At 41.4% G+C, this 13782-nt stretch overlaps 1 protein-coding gene across 7 annotated transcripts in view; it reads left to right on the forward strand.

Moving 5' to 3' along the window:
* Positions 1–13782, forward strand: part of CACNB4 (calcium voltage-gated channel auxiliary subunit beta 4) — a 256280-nt gene that overhangs the window by 201502 nt on the left and 40996 nt on the right. For 6 of the 7 annotated variants that reach the window (XM_019456340.2, XM_019456351.2, XM_019456358.2 and 3 more), the window contains 4 exons: positions 8970–9100; positions 11519–11595; positions 13134–13153; positions 13377–13457. In XM_019456340.2, the coding sequence (XP_019311885.1) occupies positions 8970–9100; positions 11519–11595; positions 13134–13153; positions 13377–13457 (309 nt within the window). Of the gene's footprint in view, positions 1–8969; positions 9101–11518; positions 11596–13133; positions 13154–13376; positions 13458–13782 lie in introns of those variants that run through there. The other variant, XM_019456399.2, reaches the window with a different exon arrangement.

The raw sequence follows: 13782 nt of genomic DNA on the forward strand, positions 1-13782 counted from the left end.
GCACCATTTACAAGGGATATTTTAATTATAAACATCTGTGCTGTAATCCTGTGGACCTTGACCTTGGAACTGACACTAGACATTATAATCATTAGAGTATTAAAGCTAAGAAGAGGGCAGAGGACTTTGGGGAAACAGAAAGCTTAAAGGATTGAGCAGTACAAGGAGGACTTGAGGCCTTGCAACTTGAAAGGTGGAATAATTACATCAAAAACTTCCGTTTAGTCACCCTAAATTGAAATCCTACTTCATCTCAGACATTGTGCGGGGCACTGAGCGATTGGAGATGAAGGCTCACTGTCCCCACTGCCCGGGAGCTCCGAATCTGGTGGAAAAGACTAAGAGGCTCCTAGTTTCTGCCAAGGATGACAAATTCTATTATAGTAAAACTAAATGGGTGTTGTGGGAGCCTGAAGAAGGAGCAGGAGGGACCACCTGGCTGGTGGGGAGGAGGATCACAGGGCCAGAGAGCTCTACACAAGTGGTAAAGCCTGAGGACATTCAGGCTGGGTGGGATGGGGGTGGCATCTGGTGGAAGGGACAGCCAGGAGCATTGCAGCATGGCTGGAGGACAGTAAGTAGGGAGTGGTGCAGGGGATGAGCCAGGTCTCAGAGGCAGGGGCCTGATAAGAAAAGACCTCTTTGGCCCTAACAAGAAAACTGGACTTTATCACCAGGTAGTGGGCTGAAGAGGAATTTTAAATAATGGACAGTTACAACCAGCCTTGGATCTTAGCATAATAACTCTGATGGTCCAGGGAGTATTGTAGAGGCTGAACTAAGGTTGCAGCAGAGAGGCTGGAGAGAGGGAGCAGCTTGGAGGGAGAATGATGAGACAGACAGACAGGATTGGGAGACTTCACATGAGGAAGGGATATCAGAGAAAGCGAAATAGAAAGGAAGGATGGAGAAAGGCTTTACAGCTTGCTAGAAAGGGTAGATGGGCAGTGTCAGCTTTCAAAATAAAGAAGGCAGAGAAGGGAGACGCCTGTTGCAGGGTGGATGTGGTTATGAATTGGCTTTTAGGTACACTGTGTCTGGGGTACTCTGAAACCCCTGTGAAGACACTTAATAGGCCTTTGGGGCGCCTGGGTGGCTTAGGTAATGATTTCACGGTTCGTGGGTTCGAGCCCCATGTTAGGCTCTGTGCTGACAGTTTGGAGACTGGCACCTGCTTTGGATTCTGTGTCTCCTTCTCTCTCTGTCTCTCCCTCCACCTCAAAAATAAGTAAACATTAAATTTTTTTTAAAAAAAAGACACTTAATAGGCCTTTCCCCACATAATCTGAAGGCCAGAGGAGAGGAACTGCAATTTGCTCTTCCTAAATGCTTTGAGTTGAAAAGGAGAATGCATTCTTGCCAGAGAAAAGTAACATAGAATTGAAGGAGTGTTTTTAAATTTGTATTTGTTTTTATTAAAAAAATTTTTTTTTACTTTTTTAAAAAACTAATTAACTTATTTATTGTTTAGTTTGCAACCAAGTTAGTTAGCATATAGTGCAACAATGATTCCAGGAGTAGATTCCTTAATGCCCCTTACCCATGTAGCCCATCCCCCCTTCCACACCCCCCCCAATAACCCTCTGTTTGTTCTCCATATTTAAGAGTTTCTTATGTTTTGTCCCCCTCCCTGTTTTTATATGATTTTTACTTCACTTCCCTTATGTTCATCTGTTTTGTATCTTAAAGTCCTCATATGAATGAAGTCACATTATATTTGTTTTCCTCTGACTAATTTCACTTAGCATAATATCGTCTAGTTCCATCCATGTAGTTGCAAATGACAACATCTCATTCTTTTAATTGCTGAGTAATATTCCATATTGTGTGTGTGTGTGTGTGTGTGTGTGTGTGTGTGTGTACCACATCTTCTTTATCCATTCATCCATCAGTGGACATTTGGGCTCTTTCCATACTTTGGCTATTGTTGATAGCAGTGCTATAAACATGGGGGTGCATGGGTCCCTTTGAAACAGCACACCTGTATCCCTTGGATAATGCCTAGTAGTGCAATTGCTGGGTCGTAGGGTAGTTCTATTTTTAATTTTTTGAGGAACCTCCATACTGTTTTCCAGAGTGGCTGCACCAGTTTACATTCCCACCAGCAGTGCAAAAGAGATCCTCTCTCTCCCATCCTTGCCAACATCTGTTGTTTCCTGAGTTATTAATGTAGCCATTCTGAAAGGTGTGAGGTGGTATCTCATTGTGGTTTTGATTTGTATTTCCCTGATGATGAGTGATGTTGAGCATTTTTTCATGTGTTGTTTAGATGTCTTCTTTGGAGAAGTGTCTATTCATGTCTTTTGCCCATTTCTTCACTGGATTATTTATTTCTTGGGTGTTGAGTTTGATAAGCTCCTTATAGATTTTGGATACTAACCCTTTATCTGATATGTCATTTGCAAATATCTTCTCCCCTTCTGTCAGTTGCCTTTTAGTTTTACTGATTGTTTCCTTTGCTGTGTAGAAGCTTTTTATTTTGATGGTTTGAGGTCCCAATAGTTCATTTTTGCTTTTGTTTCCCTTGCCTCTGGAGACGTGTTAAGTACGAAGTTGCTGTGGCCGAGGTCAAAGAGGTTTTTGCCTGCTTTCTCCTCAAGGATTTTGATGGCTTCCTGTCTTACATTGAGGTCTTTCATCCATTTTGTGTTGATTTTTGTGTATGGTGTAAGAAAGTGGTCCAGGTTTATTTTTCTAAATGTCGCTGTCCAGTTTTCTCAGCACCATTTGCTGAAGCGATTGTCTTTATCCCATTGGATATTCTTTCCTGCTTTGTCAAAGATTAGTTGGCCATATGTTTGTGGGTCCATTTCTGGGTTCTCTATTCTGTCCCATTGATCTGAGTATCTGTTTTTGTGCCTCCCCCCAAATTTTTTTATTGTTTATTCATTTTTGAGAGAAAGAGAGAGTATGTGTGAATGGGGAAGGGGCAGAGAGAGAGGGAGACACAGAATCTGAAGCAGGCTCCAGGCTCTGAGCTGTCAGCACAGAGCCCAACGCAGGGCTCAAACTCATGAACCATAAGATCATGACCTGAGGCAAAGTCGGAAGCTTAACCCACTGAGCCACACAGGCTCCCCTGTTTTTTAGTTAAACAGGGAAGATTTCAGCATGTTTCCCATGCTGAGATAATGAACCTAGTGAAATATATTGGATGGAAAAACCATCACTGATTGAATGAGGGGCTGGGATGGGCGGCGGTGGGGGGGTGGTGAGGATGGCATCTGGGAGATGGTCACAAGAACTAGGTCAAGTCAGGAGCACAGTCTTGCCTTTCTTGTTCTGCACAGGACTTCCCAGTCGGACTCAGGGGCTTAACATCGGAAGGCATGTAGGCTTGCTGGTCTCCAGTGACACTGCTTAGAGGGAGGTGTTAGAAACTGGGTCTTAGGAAAGAGTGTACAGGGGGAACAGTAAAGTGAAACAGGAGTGTGGTCAACATAAACCTATCACTCCAGGTTGCTGAGATACCTGCACTTATCCCACAGTCTAAAACGTGATGTGCATGGTAAATATGTAACAATTTTGAAAATCATTGTCTTTGAAACTCTGCGTTCTAGGGGCACTTGTACCCCAACGTTTATAGCAGCACTCTCAACAATAGCCAAATTGTGGAAAGAGCCTAAATGTCCATCAACCGATGAATGGATAAAGAAATTGTGGTTTATATACACAATGGAGTACTACATGGCAATGAGAAAGAACGAAATATGGCCCTTTGTAGCAACGTGGATGGAACTGGAGAGTGTTATGCTAAGTAAAATAAGCCATACAGAGAAAGACACATACCATATGTTTTCACTCTTATGTGAATCCTGAGAAACTTAACAGAAACCAATGGGGGAGGGGAAGAAAAAAAAAAAAAGAGGTTAGAGTGGGAGAGAGCCAAAGCATAAGAGACTCTTAAAAACTGAGAACAAACTGAGGGTTGATGGGGGGTGGGAAGGCGGGGAGGGTAGGTGATGGGTATTGAAGAGAGAATCTTTTGGGATGAGCACTGGGTGTTGTATGGAAACCAATTTGACAATAAATTTCATAAAAAAAAAAAAAGAAAGAAACTCTGCATTCTAAGATGGCATTATTGACACCAAGACGTACATAGTTTTAACATTTTAACCACTTGATAGCAAGTAGGTCAAACATCTGGATGTCTACAGATGTCTCTCTTTGCTGTGCCCATGTGAGCTGGCTGAGGCTCTACATTTGTTCCTTTGTTAAGTTACTCGTTCAAGATATAGTTCTTGAACATTTAGTATGTGCCAGGCCCTGGCAGATGTTGTCTGACAGCTATAAAAAAAGCAGACAGATTTCCTTCCCTCATGGACTTAAATTCTAGTGGGGAGACAGATAATGAACAAATACTTCCAAATTGTGTCTTTGGGGAAAAAATGAAGCAGATGCTAAAAAAAATTAAAATATAGGGATGAGGAGGTTATATATACTTTTAAATACAGAGGTGACCAGAGAAGGCCTTTTAAAGAACATGACTGTTAAGCAGACACCTGAGGGATGAAGAGGAGCCAGCATTAAAACTATTAAAAGGAGGCCTTCTAGGGAAAGGAAACACTATGTGCAAAGGCCCTGTAGTAGGAAAATAGCCTGGCACAATCAGTTAACTAGAAGAAGGCCATATGGCTGGAATGCAATAAACAAGGGACCTAGTAGTAGGAGACAGTTATAGAACTAAGTGGGGCACAGGTCAAGGAGAACCTTAAAGTGATCATGAGACCAGATTTTATTCTAAGTGGAATGAGAAGCCATTGAAGACTTTTTTTTTTTAATGTTTACTTATGTTTGAGAGACAGAGAGAAAGGGAGACACAGTGCGGGCAGGGGAGCGGCCGGGTGAGAGGGAGACATAGAATCCAAAGCAGGCTTCAGGCTCTGAGCTGTCAGCACAGGGCCCGATGTGGGACCCAAACTCACAAACGGTGAGATCATGACCTGAACCGAAGTTGGACGCTTAACCGACTGAGCCACCCAGGCGCCCCACCATTGAAAACTTTAAAAGCAGAAGAATGGGATGAATTTATTATTTTTTTAAAGCTACTCTGATTGTTATAGAGACCACGGATTGGAGTGGGATAAGTATGGAATCAGGGAGCCCATTAGAACCATTCTCAGTGAGAGATAATGGAATTGAGCCAGCATTACAGCAGTGAGATGGAAAGAAGTAGACCGATTTGAGATCTATTGCAGACATTCAATGAAGAGTGCTGGTGATGGGTCAGGTGTAGAAACTAAGATTGAGGGAGAAATCCAGCATGATCAAGGAAATCAAGGTTTATGAATTGATCAATAGGGATGGAGATGATGAGGGTGGGAAGAGGACAGATGAGGAGTGGACATCTCAATGGAGATATCAAGTAGAAGTTAGATATAAGAATCTGGAGCTCCAAGGAAAAGAGTTGGGCCAAAGATGTAAATTTAGATCATTAGTTTGTGTGGGTCAATGATCAAAGTCACTTAAGGGAGATTAGAGGGAGAAGAGAAGGCAGCCGGGCAACAAACCCGAAGGAATTCCATTCTGCAGAGGTGGGCTATGTGAAATGACTCAACAAATAAGGAAACTGAAGAGGAGAAGCCTGAGATATAGGACGAAAACCAGGACAGAGCCATATGGAGACATCAAGAGAGGAGTGTGTACAAAAGGAGGAAGAAGTCAGCCGTAGTGAATGGTGTCACACGTTGCCTAAGATGAGGAGTAAGGAATGAACGTTGGCTCGGCAACACGGTGGTCAGTGGCATGGAAGTCACTGGGACCATGGTCTGGAAGCCAAATGAAAGGGGATGAAGTGGGAAGGGGGTTAGGAAGTATGTTTAGTAAACATAGACCATGCTTTCAAGGAAGCTGACACAGACCAGGTAGTGGACTGAGGAGGATGTGAAGTCAAAAGAGGTTTTCTTTGAGAGAGAAGCGCTTGGAGCACCTGCACAGGCTGATATTAACAAACAGAGAGAGGGGCGCCTGGGTGGCGCAGTCGGTTGAGCGTCCGACTTCAGCCAGGTCACGATCTCGCGGTCCGTGAGTTCGAGCCCCGCGTCGGGCTCTGGGCTGATGGCTCGGAGCCTGGAGCCTGTTTCCGATTCTGTGTCTCCCTCTCTCACTGCCCCTCCCCCGTTCATGCTCTGTCTCTCTCTGTCCCAAAAATAAATAAAAAACGTTGAAAACAAACAGAGAGAGGGAAAGGTTGATGGGAAAGGAAAGATAGGCAATGGAGTAAAGTTTTTGGGGAGCCAAGAAGGGTGGGATCCAGACCCTGAATAGGGGAGAGAGATTTCTGACAGCAGGGTATCCACTTACTTATTGCAACACGCAGGGAAAGGATGGGTGAAGGCACAGACAGTTCAGAGCCTTGGTAACAGGAAGCTGGGGTAGCATTGACTTGATGGGTAACAGGAAGCTGGGGTAGCATTGACTTGATGGCTTCTGCATTCTCAAGGTGTATGTGGTGAGGATATCCATATTTGCCTAGTAGACGGGGACTCTCAGCCTGAAACATGTGCCCCAGCCTCTGAATGGTTAAGTTGATTGTCTCACCGTTTCCACCAAAAATGACCAAACCATGCTCATTAGTCACTAACACCCCTTGCTTCAAAGGAGAAGCAGAATTTTAAAAGGTAAGAGGTTCTCACATATTTATCCATACCCACTCACACCTGCATTCCAATCTTGCTGTACTTTATTGCTTTCCTCCATGCCATCAATATTCTCCATTTGTCTCGTTGGTTGCTTTTTGATCTACATGTCTCTTGATCAGTGACTTTCTCTTCACACAGGCAGGTGGATGGATGGTATTGAGCTGGTAATCCTATGTGGATTAGAGCCACTTGTTTTCAGAGCTTGTGATAACAGATAAGAAAACATCTTAGAAAGAGAAAGTGCTAATCATGTTAGGGAGATGAAAATGAGAAGGACTGGAGCAACACTAAGGTGACCTCCCCAGAACGCTGGCACAAGCTCCTGGAACATCCACATTTGCACACATTTGTGTAATCAGGTTGTAGCCTCCTCTCTCATCTGTCATCTAGAAAGCCATCTCTCATGCACTGTTTTAAACACTTTTTTCAGTAATGAGAAGCTTAACCTTAAAGAAAAGCTACAGTTCTGCTTATCACACACACCAAATGACGAGTGTGTTAAGCTCCTGAATGTACTTAGCAACTTCCCGCCCGGTAGCTCAAAGAATTTTTCATTTACGTTGAGCCAGATTATCACCGAGCTTTCACTGTTTCCTAGAACTAGGCTAAAACAGGTTGGGAAGTTGCCATTAACCATTTCAGGAAGCCCTTTAAGGTCACTTGGGTATCATTTAATAAATTAGCGTTCTAGCAGGCTCAGTTAAAGTTCAGGAAATAACTTAAACCCTAGGATACTCTGACTCATAGTCTGCTTTGTCCCCACCACAATAAGATTTGAATTCCAGACCTGTGCACCAAAGATTCTAAAAGGGCTCTCTTGCCTTTTGTTAATTCCAAAATAAACAGGCCTGTTATTTCAGCCCTGTTATCCTGAAATAAAAGATGGGAAGATAGAAAAACCACGACTTAGATTGTTCAAGATTTTATATTAGGTCAACTCACATTTCTTCAGTGCAGTCTCATACTACATGCCATGCATGCCTCATGTAGGAGCTGTGTGCATAATAAAGGCCAAATCCCTAAGGCATATCATTTTGCTTTTGAGTGTGAGGCTGTTGCTGAGAATTACTCAAAGCTATGCAGAATTTCATGCTGCAGTGAGTTAATGAAACCATCCATTCCTCCTTCACAGTGTATCAATGTCATATACACATAAATTTCCCTTTTCTCTGAGCTAAACAAAGTGTACTACATATAGTTTTTCATTTTGAAAAAAAGCAGATACTTTTTGGATCAAAAAGAGAGAGAATTACCTTGCCCCACGCTGATGAAGACAAGAGTTTTTGGAATCATCTCTGGAGGATGTAAACAATAGGACTGATACCTGCATTCTAAAAATCATCTACCTGAAACCTTCCTTTGAGGCAGGTGGCTTGGATTAAATATACCTTCTGATTTAGGCTCCAGCAAATCTGTATTTCCAAATACAATTTTGCTGACCCACCGAATAGGATCACGTTCACAGAGTCTTACCCCATATTGGCTGAAGCAGTTGTGTGGGTTTGTTTTCTGAATTTATGTGTCATGGAACTTTATAGAAATGGAAATCCTGGTTTTTCTATTGAACTTCAGGCCATCTGGATATTGTTTCAAAAATTCCACATATATACAATATATTTCTTTTGTAAGAGTAACCTTTTTCAGCAGGTAGTGAGATGGACCTTAGTTTGTAAACCTGTGTTTGGAAGATTACAGTTCTCCAATGAGAGTAGATTACAGACAATATTGTGGAATCTTTACCTGAAACTTTTCGACAAATAACAGACAGTTGAGTGTATTTCATCTCAGACTTGTCTGTCTTGTTCTCCAGGGTTCCAATTACATTGATGCATAATTATCCCTATACTATCTATTCCTTAAGACTTGGCTAGGGCTTCTTGACAAGGACCAAAGGAATCCAAAGATTAGGATCCAACTTTAGTCCAGGGATTGGAAAACTGTGGCCTGCAGGCTGATTAGAGCCTGCTGTCTTTTTTGGAAAGAAAAGGTTAACTGAACCATGGCAAATGCTTATTTGTTTACGTATTGTCTATAGCCACTAACATGTGACAATAGCAGATTTAAGTAGTTGCGCCAGAAACCATGTGGCCTCCAAAGCCTAAAATATTTACTATCTGGGCCTTTAGATACAAAGGTTGTAGACTTTGGCTTTAGTCGATACATGTTCTGATATGTATAACATAGTATAATATAATGTAGTGTGTATATATAATATAGTATAGTATAATGTAAAGAGTATTTTTGGTTCTTCTCACCCCCAGAAATTAATTAATGGAATGTGAAGATAAGTGAATTACTATTGATAGCAGTTTTATTTCTGCATTCCAGAAATACAACAATGATTGGTGGATAGGAAGACTGGTGAAAGAGGGCTGTGAGATTGGCTTCATCCCAAGTCCACTCAGACTGGAGAATATACGGATTCAGCAAGAACAAAAAAGGGGACGTTTTCACGGAGGGTAAGGCTCCTTCCTTCTTAGAAACTTATTTTGGGAGGTGAGTAGAAAAATACGATGATGTTTTCAAGTTTGCTCATCAGGTTAAATATGTATGCTTTGAGAGTAAAAGGTACTTTTCTGTGTATGAGGTGTTTCTGACATTGACACAGAGGGGTTTCAGGGAGTTCATTGTCCCCCCTGCATGTAAAGTCTCACCTCATTGGCATCACCATGAATTCCACAGCGGAGACTTTTCTGTGGCCTCAGCAAACCCTGCTTGGAGATTAAGAGGTCTCCTCCGTGATGGTCACAGGGCATTCTTTCTCAGTACAGTAAGTGGGAACCTGACCTGACCTGGCATCAGGGCTCTTCCTGGTTAACTTTCAGAGACCCTCTGTCAAGCAGGCATGTAATGCAGTGGTACATATGGTACCATCCCAGGGCTAGAGGTTGCCTCCACCCCACGGCATCTACCATCTCTTGATAATGGAGTGAAGATTCTGTCTAACTTCAGATGAATCAACCTGTAGTACACTAAAGAAATAGCTACAAAAATCTCAGAGTGCAGGTGTTTGTAGGTCCCAAGGATACAAACAAAGCCTGAGAAAAGAGAAATCAGAATCATCCTGAGCCTGCATATATTGAGAACCTACAATGAAGCATGAATTTAATAAGTGTTATCATTTTTTGAAAGACCTAAAATAGAAGCAGTTCTTTCTCTTGACTCTCACTTCCTTTTTCTGTTGGATCCTTTTCTGCTTCAAAAACTCCTGTGTTCTTAAGGGGCCCTTTGCCTTTGTCTTAAAGGGAACTTCTTAATTATGATAAAACATCACAAAAGTACAGTTAGCCCCACTTTTAATTGCCAATCTTCTTTAGTATATAACATGCCTATAATATTATTAATTATTAATTCTTCTTATCCCTTCTTCTCTTGACTGTTTTGTCTCGATTGCTGCTCCTTAAATGCATGAGGAACACACGTTCCTGCTTTAGGACCTTTGCACCTGCTAGTTTTTTTTTTCTTATTGGAACACTTTGCTTCATATTTCCACCAGCTCACTCCTTCATCTGCTTCAGATCTTTGTTAAATATAATCTTTTCAGTGACCCCTTTTCTGCCACCATCTTTAAAATTGTACCCACTTCCCTTCCCTTACTTCCTATCTCTCTCCTTGACTTCGTTTTCCGTATTGCAGTTATTACTGTCAGAAATACGATGTATTTACCTGTTCATCTGTTTGATAGTGATATCTCCCACTAAAATCTGTCTCTGGGAGGAAGGGATTTTGTCTTTCCCCCCTACTGTTGTATTCCTAGTTTCTAGAACAGTGGATGCTCAATAAATATTTGTTGAATGAAATAATAAATGAATTTTTATCATTTCCAAAATTGTTATTTTATTATTATTTTATTATGTTATTATGTACTTTTGAATAAAAGCTTTTTTTTTTTTTTTTTTTGTGGCAGGCCAGGAGTAAAACCAAGAGCTCACAGACATGATCTTATACAACCCTGTGAGGTGTAACTTTTTCTGTAGATAGGGCAACTAAGGCTCAAAGACATGAAATACGATGTGCCAAGCTACCACAACTAGTAAGGGGAAAAGCCAGGATGAGAAATTAGATAGTTCTGACCTAAGGACCATACTCTCAAGCATAAAAGGGAAGAACACTAGGAAGGTAGGCTCCCAAGGGACTCTGTGGGCTTCTGGGAAGCTTCCAAAGCAGCAAGAGGAGACTGATGGAACAATTGCCCAATAGGTCACAACTAATGTTTTTTGTGACCAAATCCTTACCTTTTTTTTTTTTTAATTCTGACTCCCATAAAATCACTTTAAAAATTTATTTTTAAAGTTTATTTTGAGAGAGAGCTCACACACGTGAGTAGGGGAAGGGCAAAGAGAGAGGGAGAGACAGAATCTCAGTCAGGCTTCGCACTATCGGTGTGGAGCCCAATGAGGGGCTCGAACCCAGAACAGTAAGATCATTACCTGAGTCGAAATCAAGAGTCAGATGCTTAACCAACTGAGCCATCCAGGCACCACCCAATAAAATCACTTTTAAAAGGAAATGTTTTTTTCTAGGTCTTACAGCTGTTTTGAGCTGTGTTTGACATCCGACTGGTGCATTGGTGACTGGTATTAAGCATCAGTTCACAAGAGTGTTTCTGTCAGTGATTTTTTCTGCCTAATTTCTGTATTGAATAACTAGGAGAGATATTTATGCATAGTATTTCTAGGTCCAGTTTGTTCCCCACCTTCTCTAAGAAATAGGTCAAAGAAAACATGTGGACAGATTCTTGAAGTTCTTCTCCAAGGCAGGATTTGGTGTGTTTTGAATTATTTAGTAGGATTTAGGCCAAAGAAAGCTTTGTACTCTCAAGTTCTATTTTCAAGGAATCCGGGGAATGAGTCCTAAGTTCCTTTTCTCTATCCTAGGAAATCCAGTGGAAATTCTTCTTCAAGTCTTGGAGAAATGGTATCAGGGACATTTCGAGCAACACCCACATCAGCAGGTAAGGGTTTTAGGGGTTTTTTTAATGGAATGTTTTTTTTTCCCCCTTAGGATTTGAACATACACACAAGTAGTTTTACTAATTTGGAAATAATTTAAGGCTTTGATTTAAAAATTCTTCTACTTAACTCTTCATTGCTCATTTGCTTTCTATAGTAATTTGATTTGATTTAAAGGGTACTTGTGAAACTAAAAATTCAAATCATTACAATCTGATTCTGAAAAATCTTGTTTACCCCCCAGAGCCAGTAACTGTCCATTGTGCAGACCAATCTGAAGCAAGTTCATTATTCCACCCAAGAACCCAACAGACTTTAAGATGGTGAAAGCCAATTAAAAAGAAAAAAAAAAGTTGTAGACTCTCAAGAAAATGCTCTATTTCAGTCTCCATGGGGAACTTTAAGATGGTACAGCCTGGGCTGTGGAGACTGGAAAGGTTGAAGCAGCAAATGGGCCCAGATGACCTCATTTCTGTTTGGAAAGCAGATAACCAAGCCCTGGAATTAATGGAAATGAAGGGACAGTGGTGGTCCAATCAAGAGTTGTTATATATTTGATAATTATGGAGACATTCAAGCAGGAATTTTCCTTCTACCACATTCCCTGACTCCTATAGTCTAATTTCTTCTGGCCCAGAATTGATGCTGCATTAGGGCATCCAGTATTACCAACTCAGAAGGGCAAGTGTAAGGTCTAGCCTGGCCTACCGTAACTGCAGGAAACGGGATTGGTTCTGGAGTAGTGCTGAGTGCTGGGTCCTTGTTTGGGTGGATCTTTCCTCATATCCTGTGCTCTGAACTGAACTAGATCTCTGGGTTGTCCCCAGATGGACTGGACCCACTTTGATGGCCAAACAAAACCAGTTTAAACAAAATCAGTTTAATCAGGTATCAAATGTATTTTGCCTCATCCCCATTTGTTGGACATTTAGGTCATTACAAACCTATTACACTATTACAAACAAGAAAGAACAGGAATAAATGGTTATAAATTTATTTGAAATTAAGAACAGCATAGTAGGAAAAATATGTCACTATCCTGGAAAGTAGGCAAAAACTTAACGAACACACAAAGGACTGCAGAATTTTCTCCTGGTTCATCAAAATTACAAATCCAAAAATAACTCCTGATTAAGGTGATGATCATTTTTACCCAAATCGTCGTTCTTAATTCCTTTTTATCAAATTGTATTTGTCCAAGTTGTTCTCAGCCACACTGTATGCTGTGTGTAGCAGGAAACAACCTATGGCCCATGGCTGGCCCAGAATTTCTAGTGTTTTCATGCAGTCCACCCTCCACACCCAACATGAAATCAGGATATAAGGTCATTCGTACGGGGAGAAGTTGTCTGTTTTTTCATTTGTCTTCAAAATCGTCTCGTCCAGAATGAAATAATAGAGTAGTTCTCCACAGAGTGGGTAATAGTGACATGATGAGAATTATAAGGACAAATTGGTACATTCTTCCATCTTTTAAAATCATGTACTATCATTTACAGAGATTACGTATTTTGATATGGCTCTCATTGTTGTCTTTTAGCAAAACAGAAGCAAAAAGTGGTAAGTTGTGTTTCCTTTTTAAATCTTCCTTTAAGGTTTCTATCCGCACGTGCCTGCAATGTTCCATTTCAGTGACCCAAATGGCTATAAAATAAGGGATGAGCCTCCTTGGTGGGGACCTGTGGTAATCATTTTGTGCTCGACCTGAGAATTACGATTGCTATGGCTTTTGAGAAGGCATGCTTATCCTCACCTTGTCATGCTGTCCAATCATCTTTTTCAGACGGAGCACATCCCTCCTTATGATGTTGTGCCATCCATGCGTCCGGTGGTGTTAGTGGGGCCGTCACTGAAGGGTTATGAGGTACAAATACCAGTCTGTTATGCTTCAGTCCTTGATCAAGAACCTAGGAGACAGCCTTGGGAGCTTGCTCCTCTAGGGTCTGCTTACAGAGAGGTACCGATGGGGCCAATTCTCCACATGTGAAGGCGGGTGGCACAGCATGGGGCTCATGTGGCCCTTCACTCTTTCTTCCCTCTCTGGCACGCTTCTCATCTTATATGTATCACTTTGTTTAGAAATACATCCCTTAAAACCTTTATGATGGAAAGTTGTGGTCAAAGGTTTCCTCTGCATTAAATTCAAAGTGAAGGACTATGTAGTCTCAACCATTCCCGTTACTGTTGGA

This window comes from Panthera pardus, unplaced genomic scaffold, assembly GCF_024362965.1.
Source record: "Panthera pardus isolate Hobbes unplaced genomic scaffold, ASM2436296v1 HiC_scaffold_10, whole genome shotgun sequence".
Taxonomy (NCBI): domain Eukaryota; kingdom Metazoa; phylum Chordata; class Mammalia; order Carnivora; family Felidae; genus Panthera; species Panthera pardus.